Source organism: Pteronotus mesoamericanus, unplaced genomic scaffold, assembly GCF_021234165.1.
Source record: "Pteronotus mesoamericanus isolate MK-2021 breed Mesoamerican mustached bat unplaced genomic scaffold, CSHL_Meso_final contig_27, whole genome shotgun sequence".
NCBI lineage: Eukaryota > Metazoa > Chordata > Mammalia > Chiroptera > Mormoopidae > Pteronotus > Pteronotus mesoamericanus.
Window position 1 is genome coordinate 9,211,110 of NW_026555115.1, and position 26,021 is coordinate 9,237,130.

General features: G+C 43.2%; 1 protein-coding gene across 1 annotated transcript in view; it reads right to left on the reverse strand.

Annotated features, from left to right (window-relative positions):
- TFCP2L1 (transcription factor CP2 like 1) overlaps positions 1–22,634 on the reverse strand; it is a 54,479-nt gene extending 31,845 nt beyond the window's left edge. The window contains exons 1-2 of the mRNA XM_054574942.1: positions 22,498–22,634; positions 18,600–18,751 (exon numbers count right to left, since the gene is read on the reverse strand). Coding sequence (XP_054430917.1) covers positions 18,600–18,751; positions 22,498–22,559 — 214 coding nt within the window. The 5' untranslated portion in view covers positions 22,560–22,634. The remainder of the gene's footprint in view (positions 1–18,599; positions 18,752–22,497) is intronic.
- Positions 22,635–26,021: the final 3,387 nt, after the last annotated feature.

Here is a 26,021-nt window from a genome sequence, read left to right on the forward strand (position 1 = left end):
GGCTAAGCAATAGATCCCAACTGGATGAAAGCTCTTAAGGTCAGCTACCAGTTTACCCAAACCAATGTGCACACATGTACACACACATGCATGCATACACACACACACACACACACACACACCAGGCCCTGTACAGTACTGGCATGTGACAGACTTAAACTGATGGTGGCAGAATTTCATATAAATTCCCTAAAGCAAATAACAGAGAGGAAACTAGTCAGCGAAACCAAGAAGGGCGTGAAAGGTGCTCAACCTCCCTAATCGTCAAAGAAATGTCAAATTCAAATAATTCAATTCCAGTTTCACCTCTCAGCTTGCCAAAGTGTCAAGGGAGCAAAGATAGGGAAATGGGCTCGCACACATGCTGGAGGTGGGAGATATTGTATCACAGCCTATTGGTCAGTGACCCACAATATTGCAAACACAAAAAGCCTGTGACCTTACTATCCCATCAACAGAGTGCTGAATAATATGTACACAACGTGATTGCACTTTTATTTTAAAATGTTATACATACACCCCTATACTTGTGAGTCTAACATATGCATCTAACAATGGATAGAGATGAATATTTCATTTTTAAATTGTATACATCTTCAGCATCAGCTTTTTAAAAACTAGGAATATACTACGTATAAATTTGAAAAAAATACAGCACAAAATGGGGGGAGTGCCTCATCCTGTTCCAAGCCTGTAACAGATGTCCACAGGGACAATGATTGGTATTTTTTATTCCAGTGCCAGGCCGGTACCCAAAAGCTCATCATACAGGTGGGCACTTGGGGAAAATGGTATTCGCTTAAAAAACAGAACACCAAACACAGGCAAATGAGTTCAGAGTAGAGAGTTCCTTGCAACCCAGCATCTCTAGGGGATCACCCTGAGAACCCACAAGTGCAATAAGACTGTACCCATTTTAGAGGTGAGGAAACCAAGGCCCAGAGGGGTACAGATGCACCCACGTTAGTGGTGAAGACTCAGCACGGCCTGTGGCTTAGTGCAGGGTAGCGGGGAGGGAGGACCGGAGGTCAGGTCAGATGCACAGAGTTGAGCCCGACTCTTCCACGTTCTGATAAGTTCTTGAACCTCTCTGCATGTCACTCTCTACATCCACAAACTGTTCCTTACAGAAAGGCTGTGAGGAATAAATGATAGTGTACCATATTTTACCATGTATAATGCACACCCACATCTTTGGCCCAAACTGTCAGGAAAAAAAAACAACTTTCATTTTAATTTTTTATTTATTTATATTTAGATACTTGTTTTTTGCATTATAAAGGAATTTTAGCATTTTTTTTTAACATATTATGGTACAGGAAATTTTATGTAACAAATAATTACCAAACACAAGAACGGATGCAAAGTATTATTTCTGGTACTTCCCATGTATAACGTGCATCCTTATTTTTCCCTCAATAATTTTTGGGGGAAAAAGTGCGCGGTGTACATGGCAAAATATGGTACTCCAGCCTGGCATGTAATAAGTACTCAACAAGTGCCAGCCATGATTACCACTTCCAAATGATGGCTGTTAAGCGCTCTCTCCTGCACGGAACCGGCCCATCACAGGCCACTGTACTCCGTGCTGCACAACTTTCCTCCAGCCCTCACAACAGCTCCACACACAGAATGCGTCTGCTGCCCAAGGCCATCCAAGGTCACACAGCCAGGAGGCAGCTAGCCTGGGACATGCCCCCAAGCAAGGATGACTCCACCTGAAGGGGTTTACGTGGGGAGGCTCTTGGGCTCCCTGGGGTAGGGAGGTGGGGGATACCGGATAGGCTGCTGTGACACAGGCACTGCCCCCGCCGGCCCACCCCTCCAGCCTCCCCTGGGCTTTGCCCACCAGGCTCTCCTGCAGAGAGGCTCTGCCCAGTGAGCGGAACCCAGTGCAGGGCCTCCTGCCCAGATCACGATGTTCCCAAGAACAGGAGGCAATTGCCCTGGCCAGCCAAGGTTTACAGGTTGTTTACTTTCCAACTGTTACTGCTCTGGATAATTAATGCCACATAAAACATAATGGAGGCCATCGTTACCTCAGAGAAAGGAGGGCTGGGCACCAACACTCCTGTCCTAACAGCAGACAGAGAAAGCAAATGCTGCCCACACTGTGTCCAGCATGTGTGATTTGTCTGGTCACTTGCATATGAGCAGTAGTATGCAAGTTTGTGGACACAGGGCACTCACATACAGGCATGCTTCAGGGAGAAGGCTCTGCCACCAACAGACCCAATTCCCATCCTGAGGCCCTATCGCTGGGTGACCTTGGGTGAGGCACTTAACCTCCTCCCAAACACATACAGATGTCAGGGACTAGGCATCATGTCTGCCACACAATGGATTGCCAATAAGTTCGTGGCAGATAGTAAGTATATGTGTATATGCACAAAAGTAAAAAAGTCAGTCATGTTCTGGAGACTTTTTAGAGAAAAACTGTTTTCAGGTCTGGGGCAGGGAAAATAAAAGTGAGCAGTTCCTTATGACCACAGCTGGCATAATTTGAGCAATAAACTAGAGCACAATAGTGTTGAATTTTAACCCACAGAATAAAATAAATGTCCACGAGTCTATACTGATATAATAAGTGTGTACACACACACACACACACACACACACACTCTAATGGTAGAGAAGAGAAAGCACTTTCTTACAGTGGCATTCCACCTGAGAAATGTAGGAAGAAGAGGGAAATAAATAAAAATTGGTGCAGACAAGACCCACCAACGGATGCTACAATCAGTCAGCACTAGACTAAGGATAATCAAGATATCAGCCTATTGTCCAAGTATCTCCCCTGAAATATTTATTAATTACAGAGTGAAAAATAGTAACTTTACAGCAAGGAAACCTAGCAGACACTACTAAATTATCAAGGTTACTATCACCAGCAAGCAGTAAGACAGCTCAGCATCATGGTCCCCTAATATGATGCACTGGCAAGGGCACAATGTCACTTCTGTGGCATTCTTGCCAAAAATGCGTAACCTCAGTCTCATCATTAAAAAACATCAGAGAAACCCAAATTGAGGAGCATGTACAAAACTGACCAGTAAGCGCTCTGGAAGTGTGACGTTCACTGAAGAATAGGAAAGAATAAGGGACTGTCCCAGATTGGAGACTAAGGAAACATGGTAATGAAGTGCCATGTGGGATCCTGGATAGAAACCTGCAACAGGAAGAGGACAGACAGTAGTAGAAGTGGAAAATTCAAATAAATAACTATAGTAGAGTTATTAAAATCACACCAGTATAACTGCCTGGTTTCAGTAACTGTGCCATGATTATATGCTAACATTACGGGAAGCTGGGTCAAAGGTGTACAGGAACTATTAGTACTATTTTTGACTTTTCTTTCAATCTAAAATTATTCTTTTTCTCCCCCATGATGCCCTGGATTCCGAAGCCCCACCCAGAATTGTGGACAGTAAACCAGAGTGGGACTTGGGAGTGAGCAAGCTCATAAGAACTGCTGGCTGAGTCTGAATAAGAGGTCTCTGGACCCCTGGATACTTGATTAGCATTTTAAAAAACTGTTTGCTTTGCTGTGAATGGGGCTCTAAATGATACCTCTTTTTTCTGTTTTATTTTATACTTGACTGTTGCTGGTTCATAAGAAATTCACTAATTTTTCATGTTAAACTTGTATCCAGCTACAATGCTGTACTAAAACCTATGAAACTGCAGACCATCAACCCATTATGGGTTACAAAATGGCTATTGCATATAGTTCCACCTAATGCAATGGTCCTTACAGGTCAATACGCAAAAGGGCCACAGAAAAGGGCATTGGATAAAAGAAATGCGTCAACGTATGAGAAGATGTTCAGTTTTATTTGTGTTATTAAAAATTAAGTAAGTGAAAATGAAAATAAAGTGCTAATTTTGTTTCCATATTATAAGAGATTCAAATATGGTGGATGGTAGAGAGTGCAGGCAAGGATGTGGAGAAATAGGCACCGCCCTACACAGATGGTAGGGGTATGAACACCTAAGCTAGTAAGACAAAGGACAGTAAAGAGTAGAAAACCAAATCTCTAAGATAAGATCAGAACTGTGACTCACTCAGGCACCTCCCCTCCAAGCCCTGGACCCATGCCCATGGTGAGGCTCAGGGCATTCACGTGCCCTTGATCAGCCAAGATCTTGGAGGTGGGAGCCAGACAGCCTGGGTGCTCATATTCTGACCACCACTGTCTGTCCTGTCCCACTTTCTGTCCTAGCCTCTGGTAAGATAGATGAAGGATTCTCTGGGGCAGTCACTGTCGGGGTAAACAGGGCTTGTCAGTAGAGCCCTGACGCAACCAAAGCCTCCTCTTCCCTCTGATCCCCAGGCCTTCCAGGAGTGTACACCTGTGGACCATCTCAGGGAACTGCTCCACTGTTAGCCGCTGCTTCCAGAGTGGAGGAAGGAGAGGGTGGGGGCAGCCGTGCTTACACGGAGCCCACCCGGTCCAAGTGAGCATGCCACCTAGCCAGGCCAACAATCCCTCCCTGGGAATGTGGAATCGGAGGCAGGGAAAGAGAGTACCAGCCTCTCCAGCTGTTGCCAGCAGCTTCTGATGGCCTTACTGTCAGCTCTCTGATCAGAGTCAGAGAAGCTAGCGGGAAGAGAGTGCATGAGGCAGATCCCCAGAGAGGAGGAGAGAAGAGTCCGAGAATCCTCGTGGTGTTTGAGCCTCAGGCTTCAGTTTGCTCCCGAGGCCGCACTGCCATGCTGCAGCCCTGCCTTAAGCCCCTGCTCTCTGTGTTGCCCGCGGGTGGCGAACAGTGGCCCACAGAAGAGGTTCCATCACTCTGCCACCACCGATCAAAAAGACGGACAATAACAAGTGCTGGATGTGGACAAACTGGAACCCTCCTACACTGGTGGAACAGTCTGGAAGTTCCTCAAAACATCAGACATAGAGTTACCATGTGACCCAGAAATTGTACTCCTAGGTGTATATACACAGGAAAAATGAAAACACAGGTCCACACAAAAACGTGTACATGAATATTCACAGCAACATATTCATTATAGCCAAAAAGTGGCAACATCCCAAATGTCTATCGACTAAAGAATAAATAAACAAAATTAGGTACATCCATATAATGAAGTGTCACTGGGCAATGAAAAGGCTCGAAGTTCTGAAACATGCTGCGGTGTCGACGGCCCTTGAAAATGTTATGCTAAGTGGAAGAAGTTCATCACAAGAGACCGCCATGTGTGTCACACCATTTATACAGAATGTCTGGGACAGGCAAATGTATAGAGTTAGAAAGTAGATCAGTGGTTGCCTAGGGCTGGGGGAAGGGGGACAGAATGGAAGTTAATTACTGATAGGTGCAGAGTTTATTTTGGGATGACCAAAAATGTTCTAAAATTAGTTGTGGTAATATTTTAATATATTTAGTTAAATATACTAAAAAACATGAACCGTATAGTTTAAATAAGTGGATTGTACTATATGTGAATTTTATCCCAACAGATCTAATAGGTTAGATCAGGGCTTCTTAAACTTTAATACATTCATAAATCACCAGTAACTTGTTAAAATCCAAGTTCTCATTCAGTTGTTCTGCAACAGACTGAAGATTCTGCATTTCTAACAAGATTTCAGGTAATGCTGCTCCATGAACCACATTATCAAAGATATCTTAGGCCCCCTCTCGCTCTAATACTTAAGGAATCTACTCTTGTCCACCTCTGTGAATTCCCAGAACATGTGTGGTCTCTCCGTCCCATTCAGGACCCAAAGATCCTCTAACCACCTAGGTAGAAGTTTCCAGGGCATGGTCACTGGCAGAGGAAGGTCAAGAACCTCCCAAATCTACCTGAGCACAGAGCCCCTGGATATGCACATGAGAGGTCGTCAGCCTGCAAAGCACAGAGCCATGAGTGCAGGAGGGCCATTTTCTTTGCAAGGTCCACTCCTCTCCTTCTGGAAAGAAAAAAGTGAAGAACAGTAGTACCCGCAATGCAGCAGCTAACAAATCCTAGTATACCCTAGCATCAGGTCATTGGGGTACTTAGTGAAAACAGATTCCTGCTCCTCCCAGTTCTAATACAGCAGGAACTACATACTCCAGGAGGTTCTGATGCTCCTCCATTTTGGTTCAAGACCAAATACCACTCTAAAGCCACTCTGGAGAGAAGACAAGACTTCATTCCCAGAGAAATGTCGAGAACCCACTACACATGCTGACAAGTCAATTCTACCCTTCAGACCTCAGTTTCCCCATCAATAAATGGCTGAATGAAATATCCCTCAAGGTACCCAAAGGACATTCATGTGTAAGACAAGATGATGGGCAAACTAGAAGGTAGAAAGGGAGGCCAGCTACCCACCTCTGGCCTCCAACCAAGAAACACGAACCCACTCACACAATGGGTTTCTTTGCCAGATAGTACTAAAAGGAAGAGTGTCCCATGGGGACCTGTGAGAGAGACACAGCCCTGAAGAAAATAAGGTAGGAACATCAGTTCCTAATTAACACAAGGAAGCACCTGTCCTTCTCCCCGTGGCCGCTACAGTCTCTAAAACTGTCCATACTTGGGCTCATACCTGGCCCTGCCTTAGCAGGTTGAATGACCCAGAAACATCCATATTTACTCTGGGCTTCCTTCCTTCTCTTGTGAAATAAATGGGTTAAAACAATCATGGTACCTACTTGTGTAGAGCGGCTACTTTAACACAGAATAAAATACAAAAAACACCTTCCTCATTCAGAGCAGATACTCTGCATACATTCTTCTGTGTAGTAATTCCACCGTCATCCAATGGCCCCTGAAATCTGACTCAGGGATTCATTTACAAAGAATGAAGTGGTTCTTCCTACCCTTGACCTTCTTCCCTGCTCCCCTGCAAACACCCATGAAAAACAGCCAAACTTAATGGCAGAAGAGAAATAACATTTATTAAGATCCGCTGATATACCCAGCATTCAATATTATTATCTTCCTACAAATGTGCCATATGAATTATAACCCTTTCTACTTGTGCAGTGACCAAAGCAAAGTTTATTAAACCTGGTCCTCCAGCCCTGCTAACGATTCCGTCCCGGTTCGTTTAGGGGTAGGGCACTCATAGGTGCCAAGCAGTCAGCTGTGGCCTGCAAGCTACTGGCCAGGGACAAAGCCGCAGCGCTCCTTGGAACCAGGAAGGGCATGCTGACAGCCACACAAACGTCTGTGCTGCTGGTCCTGTGGCAGCTGGGCAGTGCCCTCCTGAAGTTTGAATTACAGGCATCAGTCTGTCTGAGTTGCCTCTGAATTTTGGAGTGTGCTGAGTTGATTATTTTTACAGTAAAAGCCAACATACTTGGCCAAAAAGTGAGCTAGCTTAAAGAGTGTCTGCCCTGACTGAAGAGGGGGTTACGTCAGCAAGCAGCAGGATGCAGGATAGAAGCCATCAAAGCCCCTGAGTCACTAAAAGTGGGACCACTCCTCTGACACCACCAATTGTGTTTGGCAGCACTCAGTGAAGGTGCAAACAGGGCCTCCTTGTCACTGAGGGACATGGTAGACCTCCTTGCCTGGGGACAGAAAAGCAAGTCCTCTAAAATTTCATTTCATGGAGTATAAGGATGGCTCATCTGGAAGGACAGACAGTCACTCACAGTCATCAAAATTCTTCCAGTCCCAGGAGACTGAGGCCAAAAACATCTGAAAGACATCTCAGAAGACTGCAGAATGACATCCGATGGACACAGCAAATGGTTTGGGTGACAACAGTCAGCTTCAGGAAAGCCTCCAGCTGCTTCAGATGTTCAATGAAAGGAAAAGAGTGAAGGAGCTCAGGAACAGAAAGAAGTGCTTGAGAACTTCAACACACAAAGGGATCAGGAGTGCAATGAGGGAGAGAACGGGTTAGGATCTCAGACTGAAACTGCACTAAGATGATCAACTTGCCTGCTCAGATAAAAGAGACTGAGTCAGGAAACAGAGACCAGGATGAGGAGTCGGAGGTCATTTGAAGAAACTCAATGATTCTCTAACTTAAATTCTTCCTTAACATTAAGAGAGAAAAACAAAGAGTATTTTAAAAGTTACATGAAGAAAATTAAATGCACAAAAAACCTGCAGTTCAAATCCAAGTCTCCACCCAGAGCAGGCATCTCAACAGTGTGAAAAGGCACAGGGAGACAGTGAGATTCGAAAGCTCTAGCTACAACTCAGCATGGCCTGAATTACATCAAGAACATGAAATGCGCAGTGGCTGGTGTGGCTCAATGGATTGAGTGCCTGCGAAGCAAAGGGTCCCCGGTTCGGTTCGTTTCCCAATCAGGGCACGTGCCTGGGTTTCGGGCCAGGTCCCCAGTAGGGGGTGTGCCAGAGGCAACCACACACTAGTGTTTCTCTCCCTCTCTTTCTCCCTCTCTTCCCCTCCCTCTAAAAAATAAATAAATAAAATCTTAAAAAAAAAAAAAAAAGAAAGAACATGAAGTGCAACTTTGCAGGAAACCAATGGAGGAGGGAATTCACTGTTTAGAAATAAAGAAAAGCTTCTCAAAGTGTGTGAAAATATCAGACTTATACATCCAAACCTTGACTCCTATGAAAAGATAGCTAAAGATCTGGGGAAAGCAAAGGTGGATCAAAGGTCAATCAGCTCCCCTGAGAAAACAGCTCCATAAAGTCTGTTGATGGTTTTATGGACAGACAGAAAGCTCAGTAATCTTTTTTAAAAAATGCTTATAACAAGTAAAAAGGCTGAATTAGAGTTTGAAATTTCAGCTTTTTCCAAGTGGCCCCTTTGTGTCTGTTATTCTACTCAGGGCACAGGGCAGCACACAAGAAGGTCATGTATTAAGTTAACCATCTGTTTCAGAGGCTCTGACATTTGGGGCCAGGTTATCCCTTCCAGAGACAACCCATTCTTAGAGACTGTCAATGACTAGCCTCTGTGAGTGCCTTTCATACACAAGCAAGCCAATGCAGAGTCGAGTCCCGATCACTTCCTCTACCTGGTTTTCACAGAACCCTCACCTTCCAGGCCACTATCTCCACTATCACCCCAGAGCCACGTACCAGACAACTAGGGACAGCCCAGAAGCCAATCTTAAACCTGCTTACTCTGCCCCACCCCTTCCTTCTCCTGGAAACCACAATAAAAAGGGTCTTGTCCCCACTTTTCCCTCAATCCCTCCTGATGGACCATTTTCCCCTCAGTCCCTCCCGATGGACCCCGCTTTCCCCTCAGTCCCTCCTGATGGACTCTGGTGCTTCTGCATATGACCCCTCTACTTGGGACAGTAACTGACTATGTTTTCAGTGGTAATCATGTCCTCATCTGTTGGCCTCAGAATGCCTGAAAAAGAATAAAACCTACATTGAAAACAGACCATACACCCCCGTTTCCATCGGGTGCCCTGGGTGCCAGCGGGAGTGAGCTGTGAGGGCTCAGGGACACAGGCTGATGGGCAGGTTTGAGTGAGACTTTCAGCAGCCAGCCTCTAAACATGTACAAGCACGGCGGGACAGCTAATGTGCCTGCTTCTCTTTAAATTAATTCTCATGGAGTTCTATTTTATTTAACATGTAACTTAATTAGTGCTGCATTTGCTTTCATTCGAGTTTTAATAATTATAATTTCTACCATACTACTTCCAGAAAATAGATAGCTTTAACATAGTCCTAAAGGATATATCATTCCCAGTTCACTGGACCATCTGGAATTAGGTCTTGTATATATTTTAATTGAATTAGTCAGTCCACTATTAAAACATAATTAAAATTTGACATGACCAGGAAGAGACCTTTGAAACACTAAAACTCATTTCTACTTACTATGAGCTGTAATAAGCAGTCTGTACAAGTAACCTCATATTTATTTCAATAAATGTCAATCGGTTTTAAAAAACAATGAAGAAACCAAAAAACCCAATCAATGACAACCACATATCAGCAAAATTGTTTATATTTTTATTAGTTTACTAACTCATTAATTATGAGAACCTGACATTTGGGAAAGCATGTGTCCCTTATTTTGTTTTTCCTTTTAACCTCTGTGATGCAGTTTATAAAAATCTTTGCAGAGTAAGCGTTTCTAAATGTTGTGTAGCCAAAATAAAGTATCTTTGTATGGCACAAACAAACCAAACAAAACAAATATCATAGTTAATTATCAAGACAAGACCTCAAGTGGCTGTTATGTCTATTTTACAAAAAAACAAAAAACAAACAAAAAAAAAAACCCCAAAAACCACGAGGTGACAGGTTCAGTAACTTGGGAAAGAATGGAGTTGGAACCTGGATATACCCAACTCCAAAATTCCTGACTTTTGATCTGCCACCCAGTTCCTGAAAAAGAATAATTAATACTGTCATCCAAATCGGTGTTACCAACAAGGAAAAAAAATTGTTTTTAATTTAACAATGCAGGCTGCATATCTTTCATGGGTCTACGTAAGGATGTACCTTGGGCTTTTTATCACTGCAGTTATACTACGTGAAGCCTCTATATTCAGTAAGTTATTATTGGACAATGTGGGAAGTAATAGAGTAACAGAGATTCCTACCTCATCCTAAAGTGTCAAAGACTGGAAAAAAACTCTTTCAGAAATAGGTATTATTAAAATCCTAAAATGAAGAAGGCTTTTTCTAAACGGGATATGCAACACAAAAAAATTAAGGTAAAAATCCAATAAATATGATTACATAAAAAATTATAAAAATTTGTATTATGTAAAAGAAAAAAGCAGGCAAACAAATAAACAAAAAATGAATGACATAAATAAAAGTGTGGAAAAATATTTCTAACACATTAGCCCAAATATGCAAAGAGCTCTTACAAATAAATAAGGATGAAAATCTTATTTGAAAAATGGAAAAATCACATGGAAGGCAAAAGGAATAGAAATAACCAATAAAATATAAAATATACTCAACAAAATTGAGGAAATGAAAAACTAAAACAGGGCTATTTTATACTTTCCCCACTAAAGACCAATGGTTGAAGAATATTGGCAAAGGTATAGAAAAATAGACATTCTTCATTCATTCAAATAAGTTATATATGCCAGACACTGTGCAGGACAAGCAGTGAACAAGACAGTCAAGGTCTCTGCCTTTAAGAAGTTTGTATTCCAGGTGTGGTAGAGGCAGGGGATAGATAGTAAGGGAGGAGGAAATAAACAATTATTCATACAGTTATTGTTTATAGAAGTACAAATCAGTACAACTGTTTTACAGGGCAATATCTATCAAGATGTTGTGCTGGCAATTCTATTTCTAGAAATTTACCCTACAGAGATTTTCACTCCTGCTTAAGCACAATGTTATGGGTACAAAGATGCTCACTAGAGTGGTAAGTGTAATTATGAAAGAGTAGAAACAAGCCCCATGTTCCTCAGGAGAGTAAGTTCTGTAACATCCATACAATGGGTCATAATGTTACCAGTAAGGATTGGCTTTGGTTTATTTTTGTAACATACCCACTGGAAAGACTTTGAGGATATTTCATTGAACAATAAAAAAAGCAAGTTGCTTTTTCCCATTTCTCTTAAAAAGAGGCACACACATTTCTACAAGTATCTACATATGGGTGTCTATATAAAATCAGATATATGTAGGTTAACATACGACTATACAATTAGACACATATGGGTTAATATATGACTAAGAAAAAAATCTCAGAAGTGAGTTGACGAGAGGCTTTCTAGAGTACAAATTTATGTACTATTTGGCTATTTTGTTTTATAATAAGTATGTGCTACTTTATACTCTGGAAAAAACAATAAAGGAGAAAGCATTTTTAAAAAGTAATATTTAAGGGTTATTTGATTTACTCAATTTATATCCCAAAATTCAGGCTAAAAATTAATCTGGAAAGAAAATTTCAGGTACGGAGAAAGAACAGAGTAACTCATCCTCTGTCTCATTCCTTAAATTCAGAGTCACTGATATAATCAAGGAGAAGGGAAAACAACTATGTACTTACTATTTGCCAGACATTCATTATTCACTTAACTCTCAAGGCAACACACAAAATGAAACCATCCCAATTCCAGATAAACAGAGGCTTCTAAAGATTAAGTGATTTTCCCAAAGCAGAAGCTGGTTTAGAACTAAAAATAAGAAAAGTGCTGCCATTCTGTCTAGGTTCTAGGAACAGGGAAGACAGGACTTCCCCACAGGGTCTCTTATCTCTGTAGCCATTCCCTCAGGTCACTGTGGGTGGAGAGACTAAAGGGTGGGAGTGGGGTAGGAGAAACAGATTATGTTTTTTTGATGTTCAAGAGGGTATTTTCTTCCCCTTCCATGCCTTCAAGGTGCTCCTCCCTGCAAGTTTTCTTACAGATTACCTCAGAGCTGCACCCCTCACGGAAGTGCTCAGTCTAGAAATCTGCCAGTAGGCAATCCTACAAAAAGCGGCCAGAAAACGGGTGTCTCCTCTTCCAGAACTCCCACATCACAGCTCAGCCACTGCCCGGGCTAGCCTGACTATGTGATATGGGAGGGGAACGTGACTGCCCCTCACCCAGCCTGCCATCTGTAAAATGGGAATACATAATATATTTTAGGAGCATAATTTGAGAGAATATCAAAAAGTGTTATGCAAATTCTAAAGGGCTAAACAAAGTATCACCCTGAAGTTTGTGAGGTGCCCACGTAAAGCAATCCTTGACACAAAAGCTCACATCAGTTAGGAGTCCATTGTTCTTTGTAATCACAGTTTTAAAGGTGGTATTTTAGCACCGTGCACAGGGTACATCTCCAGGTTATGTCTATTATCTGATTATACAGTGAATAAAAAACAAATAGAAAAGTTCAGTAGGCCTTCCTCCCTGTTATCTGACTGAAAGATACTACCTTTGAATTCTAAGATGTGTAATTCTTAGTTCTAGAGCTAATCCTGTGTTAATCTTTGAATTAGGAAAATGATAAAATAGTGAAAAATTTCAAAGTCCCAAGCTGATGACCTTGTTAACTTCCAAAATAGGACTAGGGTAAATATGTGTCTGCTTTATTATTAATGTTGGCTAATGTGTCAATGCTTACTATGTGCCAGACACCATTTTCAGTACCCTGCATATATTTACTCACTTAATCCAAATAGTAGCACCTACTTTGTAGGAATTTTCTTTCCTCCATTATACAGATGAAAATTGGAGAAACTGAGTGGTTAATTGACTCAAGTAGCTGTCCAGCAATAGTTCAATGTCAGCAAGGAAATTGGAGATCTTGGCCATCTGGTCTACCTCTCCATCCATTTTATTCACACTCCTCATGTTCCAAATCCTAGTCATCCTGACCTACTTCAGATTCTTTGGACAAACAGTGGACTTAACTGCATCACCGCCCCCCCATCCCCCAACCCATTCCTGCCTTTGCACATGGCTTTTCTCTCTTCTTACTGAATCACCCACTGCTTCCAAAGAACAGGAAGTTTTATTCATGAATAAATGAAAGTAAGAGTCCTACAGAAATTCATGACGATGTTTAAGATTCAAGAAGTTGCTTTGGTAGGATATACCAAAGCTTTCTCCAAAACAAGCCATTCTTGCACAGTTGTGTCTTACCTCAAAGCCAGAATTTACTACAGATTGCCTAGGGTTCTTTCCTCTATTCTCCATGACTCCTCCCTCACAACCCACTTCATCCCTTCCCTCTGACTCCAGCCTGCCTTCACGGAAGATTGGTCCACTGTGACCTCTGGCCACTGACAAAGGTGATCTAAAAGTTTTCAGACCTACATTCAACAATTGTCCACCCCTCTTCTTCAGGATCCCATTTCAAAGAAAGAGGACATACTTTGTTTTTCTTTTCTTTTTTCCTTTTTAAGATTTTATTCACTCATTTTTAGAGAGAGGGGAAGGAAGGGAGAGAGAGAGAGAAAAACATCAATGTGATGTGCAACAGAAACATCAATCAGTTGCTTCTTGCACGCCACCAACCAGGGACCTGTCTTGCAACCCAGGCATATGCCCTGACTGGGAGTCAAACTGGCAACTTTTCAGTTTGCAGGACGATGTTCAACCCACAGGGCCACACCAATCAGGGCAACATATTTGTTTTTCAAACCATTTTCACCATATCCAAAATTAGCCATTGGGCTTGGTGATAGGAAATCCGTGTCTAATACTCCCTGCCCAAGCCACATGAGGTCAGGGCATTGGTTTGACACCACACTGAGAAATGGGCATCCAATGGTTTAAATGACTTTTTGATTTACAGGTACAGCTTCATTTCCATGTCTTCAGAGAACTTTCAAGACATCATTACAAGGAAAATGACATGGGATGGCCCCACAGAAAGAGTGCAACATCACAGAGCCAGGGCAGTAAAAATTAATTGCTAAATAGCAAACTTTTCAATTTACCAAAAAAATTGTGGCTGATGTGGCAAAGCTATCTTTTAATTGAATCAGTGCCTATGTCATATGACACAGAAGTATAGGCTACTTTAAATAAGGTATGCTCAAAAAGATATCCAGTCGGTATACTGATAATAGCAACAAAAAGAAATAAAATGGAATAAAATAAATCATACCTAATTTTATTTTTTAAAAGATTTTATTTATGTATTTTAGAGAGATGGGAAGGGAGGGAGAAGGAGAGGGAGAGAAACATTGATGTGTGACAAATACACTAACTGGTTGCCTCTCGCGCCCCCAACTGGGAACCTGGCCTGCAACTCAGGCACGGGCCCGACCAGGAATTGAGCCTGTGATGTTTTGCTTTGCAGAACGGCACTCAATCCACTGAGTTACACCAGCCAGTGCAAATCACATCTAACTTTAATTTTCTGAATATTCATTAAACACCTATAATAAAGGTACCAAGTTTAGAGATGGGGATATAATCTGTCCAACTATATATATACACACACATATATACATATATATACATATATACATATACATATACAACATATATACATATACATATACATATACACGTACACACACACACACACACACACACAATCTGCCTTCATAGAGCTTCCATGCTATTTTGGGGGACAGGCACTATAATAATCACACTGTATATTTTCTTCCAGCAGTTATGACAGTATTGTTATAAATAACACAAGGAAATAGTAAAATAATATGCAGGCATAGTATATAATGTTTAAGAGGCTTTAATAATGACAGAAAATGTTATCACAAGATTATTTAATAAAAACAAGAAACAATTTTACAAAGCCTATGATCTCATAAATGTAAAAATAAAAAGGACATAGAAGGAAGTTTAAATAATTATAAAATCCATCTATAAGAATAATTGAGACTGGCTAAGAAGAATTTTGAAAGGAACTTCTACTCCCAAATAGGGAAATATTTATTTCCAATGAGAATTCAATTAATCTCAGAGGTACAGGACAAATATTTATACAAGGGCCTGTTTCTAAACTAACAGTTTAGAATATGGTTTTTTAAATGTTTTATAAGTGGCATTTTAAACCCATAAGAAAAGGATAAACGAGGCAATAACTAGTAAGTAGGTTATCTTTTTTAGAAAAATAAACGAACTTTACATCACATCATAAATTCCAAATCCAACATAACATAAATCTTACTGTGAAAGCTGGGAGAAAAACATTTTATATTTTAATAATTCAAAATATCGTCAAATAATGAATTATTAAGTTCAAAAAAATTCCAACTGTACTTAAATGTTAAAATTTAAAAACAATTAAATAAAATTTAGGAAACTACTAAACTGATTTGGGGTAGGCAACCATCCTAAGCATAACATAAAAACCATTTTAAAAGACAAAAAGTTGACAATAGACACTTAAAATAAATTTCTAAACACTCACAAAAAATCATGACATATATCCCACACCGTAAACATCATTATCACACAATAATATAGTTAAATGGCCTGCAACCAGGAAAAATGTTTGCAATGTACAGCAGCTAAAAGTTTGACGTCCTTCATATATGGTGTGCTCTTACCATTGGTAAGATATTAACATCCTGATAGGAAAATGTGCAAAGGACATGAACAAAATTGATGGAGAAATAAAAAAGATCAAAAAATGTTTTAAATATTCAACCATATTAGCAATGATAGAAATGCTACTTTAAAATTAAATTCTATGTTTCACTAATCAATGTCCAATACAGAGTAATAGTGAAATGTACTCTGTTGGCCAGCATGTAAATTGGTGCACTATCCTAAGAAGGCAATTTGGTAAATGTATCAAAAGCCTTATTCAAACACTCTGATTCAGTAATTCTAATCCTACTTCTAAGTTATGTATCTAAAAATAAATAAATAACATTTCACACAAAGATAACAACTGAAAACATAGTATATATATATTGTGAAACTGGATAAGTAATGACTGTAAAATGTAATACTATGCAGCCATTAAAAAAAATTAAGTTCTCAAAGCATTTTTAATGACATGAGAAAAGTTCACAAATACAGGAAATTGAGAAAACAGGATTATGTCTGTAACATGATCATAATTGTAAAAGACGTATATACAAATATATGGAAACAAGGTTAGCAGTGATTCTCAGGTAAAAGTAGAGATTTTGATTTTATTTTTCTTTTGATTATCCTTCTTATAGTTTTCTAAATCATCCAAAAAATTCAAATGAACATGCATTGTTTTAATTATCAGGAAAATGTAGCTTAAAAATATCTAAAGTAAATATACCATATTAACACAAGACAGTAAGACCATAGGGCAACTCTTTCTCCCACTCTTTTAACTTAACCTATACTGAGCAAAGGATAAACTCTTTTAAAAAGACCTGGTATGTTGACTGCAAAACACTGTCTAAAGTTTACTGGTTAAAGGCAGGAGGGGTGGAGGGAAAGTAGGGGAGGCAGTCAAAGGCCTTAAGAGGACCAAGGAGGCATGTGTCCCCAGCAACATGGTCTAGCAGCACCTTGGACCACTCACTTCTCATACCACAGAAATGGGGCCCGGAATAAGAACCGCCTTGATGAAATGTTCCACAAATATCATCCAATTTCTTCATGCTACATTTAGGCAAGAGAGAAGCAACTGCTCAACACAACAGGATGGTAGCAGTTGACCTTCAGTGAAAGAGAAAAGAAAATGGCTAAAGCCCCTCCACAAACAAGCCCAGACGCACAGAGGTACCTTCCACATGGCTACATCACCCGCCATCAATGGCCACCAGACTTGGCAGATGGAGCGCACATCTCAGGACTTGAGCCAGGTGCCATACCGCTTGGCATGGCAACTTACTGAGGCGACAGAACTATCACAGGAATAAGCAAACCCTCCCACTGAGCCATGTCAACCATGGGAGAGAGCTGTTTCCACCCAAAAGCACCTGCTAATTTAATTCTCTAGCCCAGAAGGTAGCAAGTTCAGCAGTTAGAGGAAAGCATGATGATCAGGCTGAACTTCCACCCTTAGCTGGCTTCCCAAATTGAGGAGTCAAAGTTCTACAGAAAGGAGGCAGCCTGTGTGTAAAAACAAACCACTTGCACACTGCAGTTCCCCTGCAAGTCGGTGCAGCCCTACAGAAACTGCTATGTTCCCCTGCTCCTCTGCTCTTCCTATTTATTTACTTATTAATATTTATTTTAAAAGATGTTACTTATTTTTTAGACTGAAAGGAAGGGATGGAGAAACATCGATGTGAGAGAGAAGCATCCATTGGTTGCCTGCCTCATGCTCACAACCGCACGCCCCGAATGGGGCACCTGGCCCACAACCCAGGCATGTGCCCTGACCAGGAATCAAATCAGTGACCTTTTGGTTTGTGGGATGATGCTGAACCCACTGAGCCACACCAGTCAGGGCTGCTCTTCCCATTTAAAACTGAGGGGCAATTAATCCACTTGATGCCGGGGTGTCTATGAGGTGACTCAGGAAGGAAATGCAATAACACATACACATAATCACAGAGAAACTACAAAAATGCCATCCATCAGGACACTGATACATAGTTCCTGATGAAGGGGTTCAGAAATCAAAAAGCCAGTATCATCTCAAGCACTTCACCTACCTTCACTGTTTTAAATGCCACCAAATTAAACTTCCAGTTTTGCACACAAAAACACTGAGGCTCAGAGAGAAAGAAAATGCAGCTCAAAGTCACAGACCTACGAAATGCTAATGTTGGAATTTAAACTCCAGAGCCCATGCCACTTCTCTCAGTACACAGTGAGATACTGTGTTCCCATCACCACAAATGACATCTATCTGGCACGTGCGGAATCCAGCCCCCATGCTGCGTTAGGACAGGTACCGCCTTCCCAGCACCATGGGTGCAGCTCCAGAACAGCGAGAGACCCGGTACACTAAATGTGCTTAATCTACGTTCAGGAAAAGACATCAGTTGTGGTCACAGTAAACAGCAATTATAACAATGGCAATCACTGAGCATCTGCTATGTGGAGGGCCTGTACCAAAAATGTTATCCATATTTGGCCTGAGTAACAGCAGAGTTGATGTGTCCATTTTTCAGATGAAAACACTGAGGCTCAGTGAAGTCTCACAGCTAGGAAATGGAATCCACCTGACATCACAGCCTCCTTCCTGGTCCCGTCCTCCCCTACTGTGACAAATGATAAAACCCACATAGGTGATTCAGGTCAATTTCCCCTTCCTTCTGGTGTGGGGTGGTTCTCCCCAGCCCCCGGGTTCTGCCCTGGCCCAGTGCTCTGGCCACTACCTTGGTTGAGGTAGGTCAGTGTCTCTTCATGCAGCTTCACAGCTGGAGATGTGGCAGCACACAGCACATACTGCAGAGGTGGCAGGCGGGCTTCATTCTCAGGGGACAGCTGGGGCTCCTCCTGCTTGAAGATGGGCAGAGCAAGCACATCACTGCAACACAAAGAGGGAGCAGTCAGGAGCAGAGCCCCAAGAGTCCATTTGCAAAGACAGAGCCAAGTTGGGAGCAGTGGATAAAGACCACAGTCACCAAGGGCAGGAAGCACAGCAAAGCACATGGCAGCGCGTTAGGTCAGATTCCCACACCTCACATCACAAACACTTTCAGAGCGCGCAAACTAATCTGTGGTGATTCCACTTTCTCTCAATGTCCCTCAAGAGATTTAGTCAATCAGATCATTAATGAGATCAAAATGCAAACTCACCTAACATGCAAAGTGTAGAAATATTCTCTGTGACAATGGGACTAAGAGCAATGGAGCGAACTTTAGATACCATATGGTTTCCATCCATAAGACAGACATAAAATCTTGCTTTTAAAATAAGACTCTGAACAAATATTTTAATTTTTTTTTCATTTACTTATTTTTTTAATCCTTACCCAAGGATATGTTTATTTGATTTTAGAGAGAGGGGAGGGAAGAGAGAACGAGAGAGAGAAACATCGATATGAGAGCACAACATCAACTGGTTGCCTCCCATACAGGCCACAACTAGGGATCGAACCCGCAACCAGATACGTGCCCAGACCTGGAAACAAACCTGCGACCTTTTGGTGTACAGGACAACGCTCCAATCAACCAAGCCACACAGCCAGGGCAAATATTTTAATTGTTTAAATAAATTATTCTATTTATTGGCCACTTCTCAGAAAAATACAACTCTGTCCTTGCAGCTTTGTAAGCTATGCAAATACAGAAACTGCTTCACTCACTCAGACTGAGGAATCCCCCACCCCTCTAAAAATAAAAAGGACAGCTGACCCATAATCCCTATGATAAGGGTCATAATAATATCTCCAAAATGCAAAACAACAAGGACATTGGTTTCAATTGTTTTCTTAACCAAATGGAAAATGGTTAGATGCTCAGATTCTTTTCCTCCACCTCTGAAGAAACCTCTCTGCCATATCCAAAAAAAAAAAAACACCAGCCTCACATCAGCCCATGCCTGGAGAACGTGTTTCTAGATGTATTTTTAAATGCCTTTGCAAAGAAAAAAGAAATCCCTGAGAACATGAATGACCTGTAGGCAGGAGAAACTTGTTTAAGACCTCTAAATTATGAGCAGCACAAAAACAGGTGCCAAAGAAGTGCCAGTGCCCTTATCTTGATAACCCTCCTCCTTCTGTATGTCCAGGGTTATGAATCAGATTCACTGACCCCACTTCACTGTATAAACAGCAGAGTCACTGGTACAATCTGTTCCTAATACAACACAATAAACGAATGTCTCTAAAACACAAACTCAGCACACACCCCAACAATGTCTAACCAATTCTCAGAAGGAAAAGCCAGGCTCGGAGCACACCTGAAAAACCTCCTGTGAGTGCACCTTCCCTGCCACGGTCCATGGCCCAAAGACCAGAGAGCAGTGCTAGGTTGACTCTCCCCACATGGCACCTTCCTTTTACCGGACTGAGACACACGCCCAGCCCCAGTGGTTATGCAGGAAAAGGGGAGAAGCAGGCGGACCTGCTCACCTGGGGGTCACATAATTTCATGTTTGCCCAGACCATGTTAGGTTAATACCCATGGGCTGGCTGCTCCATTTAAATCTAAAAAAAAAAAAAAAAAAAAAAAAAAAAAAAAAAAGGGCGGGGGGTGCAGGGTAAGAACCATCACTCAACAGTAACTTGTTTCAAGCCTGGCATCCTTATTTGCCAAGGAATAAAAGTCATGAGAACACCAAACAGAAAAGGCGAAGAAGGGAGTTTTGTACAGGCCACCACCCTCGTAAGGTCAAACAACTTGCAAATGTTCTTCATGAGGAGGCAACCAAAAATAAAATATAAAAACCAAGGAAGAGGACAAGACCCTCACGCTAGAGTTGGGGGCACATGGGCATATTTGCTGACCGCCCCCCCCCAACTGGCCTTCATTGAGGTCAACTTCTACCAGGTGAAAACCCTAGCTTCTAAGTGAAATAAAAAGGGGCTGGGGGGTGTGGACCGAATGCTTCTTCATCCATGGGCCCAAAATGATCCCAGAAACCAATATGGCATTATGGCACTTTTCACCCCAACTCCCTCCCCTCCCCTCCCCTCCCCCTCCAGTACAATACCAAAATCCTAAAACGTATCTCAGGTATTCCACAAACAAATTTCCACCTCAGCAGCAGAGACACCTTCCATGCAAGGGGAATTATTCCCTAAAGGAATGTCATTTTAGGGATCCAGGAAGTTTTAAATACACTCACCCTCCATTCAAGGTCACCTTCAAAATCATTTTAAGGTATGCCACACACTTCATGGCCACAAACTAAAACTTAGACAAAATTACACTTAAAACTGCATCATGCAATGTAATAAATATGTGGTAGCATTTTCTGTAAGTGAGTGGACACTATCTTCTGCCAGGGATTAACATCTGCCCTGTGAGCTCCGGACATCCCCCAGAGCAGCTTCCCTCTGGTGATATCATCGGGGAGGCCACCGGTCCTTAATTAAGACCCTAGACATCGGCTATCTCCTTTGATTCTGGCAATGAATAAGAAACAACAGATACACCAACTCAATTGTTCCTTTGCCTTGTGGATGGGAGATGTCTTCAAGGTGAACTACTGGACAAAATACCTATCGGAAGCCAGGATTTACAAATAACGTGAACTGTTAATGAAAATAAATTTTCTAAGAAGCTGTTTAAAGAAAAAAAGCAAATAACACGTACTGCTAAATCTGGGTGGGAACTTCTTGGAGAAAAATACACTCCCCGCAACTCTCACTTTGGGGCTGTCAGTGCCAGAGACTCCCTCGGCCTCACAACTCCCTTTCTCTGAGCCCGTACCAAATGCCGTTTGGGTTAAATTGGGCACATTTCATAAGCTGTGACTAAGATGGAACTTAAAGACAGGCTAAAGCTGGTTCAGGCGAGTTCAAAAAGTGAAATGACTGCCCATTCGTACCCGGCCAGCTTACAGAACAGTGGCAAACAATCCGTCAGAGATGGACGCTAACGGGGTCCAACTTCCTTTCTGGGATAAAAGAGAACTTTACACAGAGGCAGGACTTATTTTTCCCTCTGAAGAGCACAAGTGAAATCCCTGAAGAAGATTTCCATCAAGAGCAAGAGGCGTCTGGGCCTCGGGCCGATGTGCGCAAGACCACCTGGAAGGAAGGGAGCGACTAGACCCTAAGAGCCCCCGGCCCCGCACCCGCGAGGCTGAGATGCTGGTCAGCGCTCTCCACTCACTCAACCCTCGGCGGGACCAAGGACACTGGAAAGGGCACGAGGCTCGGAGAGGGACCGGGCTGAGAGGGGCAAAGAGCAGGTTACTAGACTTCCGCGGGAGAGGCAACACACAGACGCCAGAGGTAAGGAGAGGGGGAACTAGGGCGCACTTGAGTTGGCTGAGGCCAACAGGTGTGCGCCCCGAACCTGCCAAAGTCCTCAGGTTAGGCGCCCTCCCGGGCACCAGGTTCTGCAAGCCGGGCCCCAGCACCGCGCGCCCGTTCACACCGCAATCCGTCGGTCCGTCCCTACGGGGAATTCTGGGCTGCTGTATCTTCTAACCCCGCAAAGGGCACGAGAGCAAGGAAATGAAGCGCAACGACGGCTCTGGAAACCCCGAACCCCAACGCTCCCCTAGCCACAGCGGACGTCCGACAGCGCCGCGCTCGCCTACCCAGCCCGCGACCCCAGCCCACTCCCTTCGGCCAGGCGGGGCGGGGCGGCCCTTACCGCAGGTAACTGCTGGAGTTGTGCTGGTTGTAGTGTTCGGGCTGCGTGTGCCAGAACAGCATGGCTGGAGCTCCGAGCCCGCCACGACCAGCGTGCAGAACCGGACGCAGGCCGCGCCTACCTCGCACAGTCACCTGAAAGCACGCTCCGAATCGCCTTGCCGGCCAGCCGGGCGCCTTTATGGACGGCCCAGGGGGCGGGGCTGCGTCCGAACCCTCCCGCCAGGCCTGGCCGCCGCACCTGGCTAATCCGCACCCGCGCGCTCTTCCCGGGAGCGACTGCGCCTCCCGGACTCTGGCTCGAGGGGACTGCGCCCGCAAAGATCCTGAGGGTGGGACTCAAGGGACCCTCACCGCAGCTCCAAAGGCCTCACACGCCTCCTCCGGGCCCCGCCCCCGACCCTAAGCGCAGGGCTGGTCCCTAGAGCCGCACCGTGGTTCAGGGGAGGCCACTCTGAGCTTGGATTTCAGGGACCAAGACACAGACACCCTCTTCTTACCTTGCTCTTGCTTACTGATAGCACTTGACACTCTGGAATCGTGGTGTTTTTATTTTTACTTGTGTGTTGACTGTCTTCCCTTCTAGAATGCAAACTCCAATAGGGCAAGGCCAAGACTCTAACTCACCCTGTTATCCCGACTGCCTAGGAAAGTGCTTGCGATGCAGTAAGTGCTCTATTAGTATTTGTTGAATAAATATGAAAAAAGGAATGCATCAAGTGAGTAACCAAAGTCACCTGGGGGAGGTGGCACTGAGCTGAGGAAGCATCTTTATGAACATCTGGAGGGAAAGTGGTTCCAGGCAGAGGCAACAGTAATTGCCAAGGCCCTGAGGCAGACCTACTTAGGAATGCCTGGAGCTGGGTGACCAAAGGGAGAGCTTAGTGAATGAGTTGGGAGAGGTGGGCAGGACAGATCATAGAGGGTCTAGCAGACCCTTCAAGGAGCTGGGATTATATTCTGCGTGTTTTAAGTAGAGGAGTTGCATATCTGATTTGCCTTTAGGAAAGATCAGTCTGGAAGAAGTGTGGATCCTAGTGGGGGTCATTTAGGAGGGAGTGGAGGTCAAACAGCCATAACCTACACTCAAGTTCTGTCCCTGAGTGTTAATCAAACAAAATGAAGTTCCATGGAGACCTGGGCCAAGAATTCCCAGTTCCTTGTTCTGTTCTCTCAGCTCCCCTCCCTCCAGCCACAACTGGCGAGCTGCTTACCCTGAGCAGCTCTCAAGGACTGCTACCTCCCCACAGCTTGTCTGCCTCATGAGAAAAATGAAAATGCACAACTCGGGTCCCCCTTCAAGGAAGGGATTGTTGCACTAGCCACAGAGAGACAGCTCTCAGCCACCAGCAACTTCAGACACTGCCTCTGCTGCAGAGAGCCACTGTTGAGGCAGGAGTAAAAAGTCTGGCCATCTCTGCCGACAGGCTGTTTCAGCCCCGGGACTCCCCATGGACCAGTTGAAGGACAGGGGCTCCCTCAGTCCATTCCCGTCTCCTTCTCATCACTGCACAGGTGTCAATCTCAGGGGAACTTCCCAGTAAACATCCTGAACACTAATCCTTGTCTCAGGGCCCCTGACATTTACATGAGAAGCACTCTGGGTAGCGTGGAAAGAGCTTGCCCTTTACTGGATTCCGTCCCCCAGAACCCCTGCCATGTGCCAGGTGTGGCACTGGGCACTAGGGTACAAGCTTGCATTCTAAAAGAAGAGCCCAGTGGGTACACAACAATGGCAGTGCAGTGTGTGTGATTAAGGAAGTAGAAACTATTGTGGGACTTACGGCCAAGACAGAGGTGTATGTAGATACACTTTGCCTCCTCACACAACCAAAAGAAGGACAACAACAAATTTAAAAACAAAAAATAACCAGAACTGCCAGAAAAATTGAACTGTATGGAAGTCCAACAACCAAGGAGTTAAAGAAGAAACATTCATCCAGACTGGTAGGAGGGACGGAGATGCGCAGCCAGGGCAGAGAAGATGCATGGCAAAGCAGCAGCTAGAGGACTGGCCAGGCAGGACAGTGGTTGGTGATCCCATGTTTGCATAAGGATAAACCGGGAGGAACAGCTGGGGAGTGAGACAGACCACACAATCCAGATTTCCAGTGCGGGAAAAGAAAGGCTCAAAACCTTTGGAGGTAAAAACCTGTGGGGGTTGCAGCAGCGGGAGAAACTCCCAGCCCACAGAGGAGTTCGTTGGAGAGACTCACAGGGTCCTAGAACGTACACAAACCCACCCACCTGGGAATTAGCACCAAAAGGGCCCAATTTACTTGTGAGTAGTGGGGAAAGTGACCAACAGCCGGCAGAGAGGCTAGCAAGTGGCATCGTTCCATCTCGGACCCCTCCCCCACATAGAGCATCACAACGCAGCGACCTGGGTTGCCTTGCCCTGGCGATTACCTAAAGCTCCACCCTTTACAACATAACAGGCACACTGAAACAAAGAAATATGGCCCAAATGAAAGAACAGATCAAATATCCAGAAATAGAACTAAGCCATGAAGAGATAGCCAATCTATCAGATGCACAGTTCAAAACACTGGTAATCAGGGTGCTCACTGAATTGGTTGAGTATGGTTGCAAAATGGAGGAAAACGTGAAGGCTATGCAAAGTGAAATATAGAAAAATATACAGGGAACCAAGAGTGAAGGTAAGGAAACCAGGACTCAAATCAATGGTCTGAAGCAGAAGGAAGAGATAAACATTCAACCAGAACAGAATGAAGAAACAAGAATTCAAAAAAATTAGGAGAGGCTTAGAATCCTCTAGGACAACTTTAAACGTCCAAACATCTGAATCATACAGGTGTAAGAAGGAGAAGAGAAAGAGCAAGGAATTGAAAACTCATTTGAAAAAATAGTGAAGGAGAACTTCCCCAATCTGGCCAAGGAAATAGACTTCCAAGAGATCCAGGAAGCTCAGAGTCCCAAAGAATTTGGAGCCAAGGAAGCGCGCACCAAGGCACATCATAATTGCTTTACCCAAGATTAAAGATAAGGAGAGAATCTTAAAAGCAACAAGAGAAAAGGAGACAGTTACTACAAAGGAGTTCCCATAAGACTATCAGCTGATTTCTGAAAAGACACCTTGCAGGCAAGAAGTTTTCAAAGTTGTGAAAGACAAGAACCTACATCCAAGATGACTCTATCCAGCAAAGCTATCATTTAAAATGGAAGGGCAAATAAAGTGCTTCCCAGATAGGGTCAAGTTAAAGGAGTTCATCATCATCAAGTCCTTATTATATGAAATTTTAAAGGGACTTATCTAAAAAAAAAAATCAAAAACTATGAACAGTAAAAGGACAACAAACTCACAACTATCAACAACTGAACTTAAAAAAAAAAAACAAACTAAGCGAACAACTAGAACAGGAACAGAATTACAGAAATGGAGATCAGAGGAGAGTGGGGGGGGGAGAATGGAGGAAAAGGTATAGGGAATAAGAGCCATAAATTGTAGGTACAAAATAGACAGGGGGAGGTATATACTATAGAATAGTATAGGAAATGGAGAAG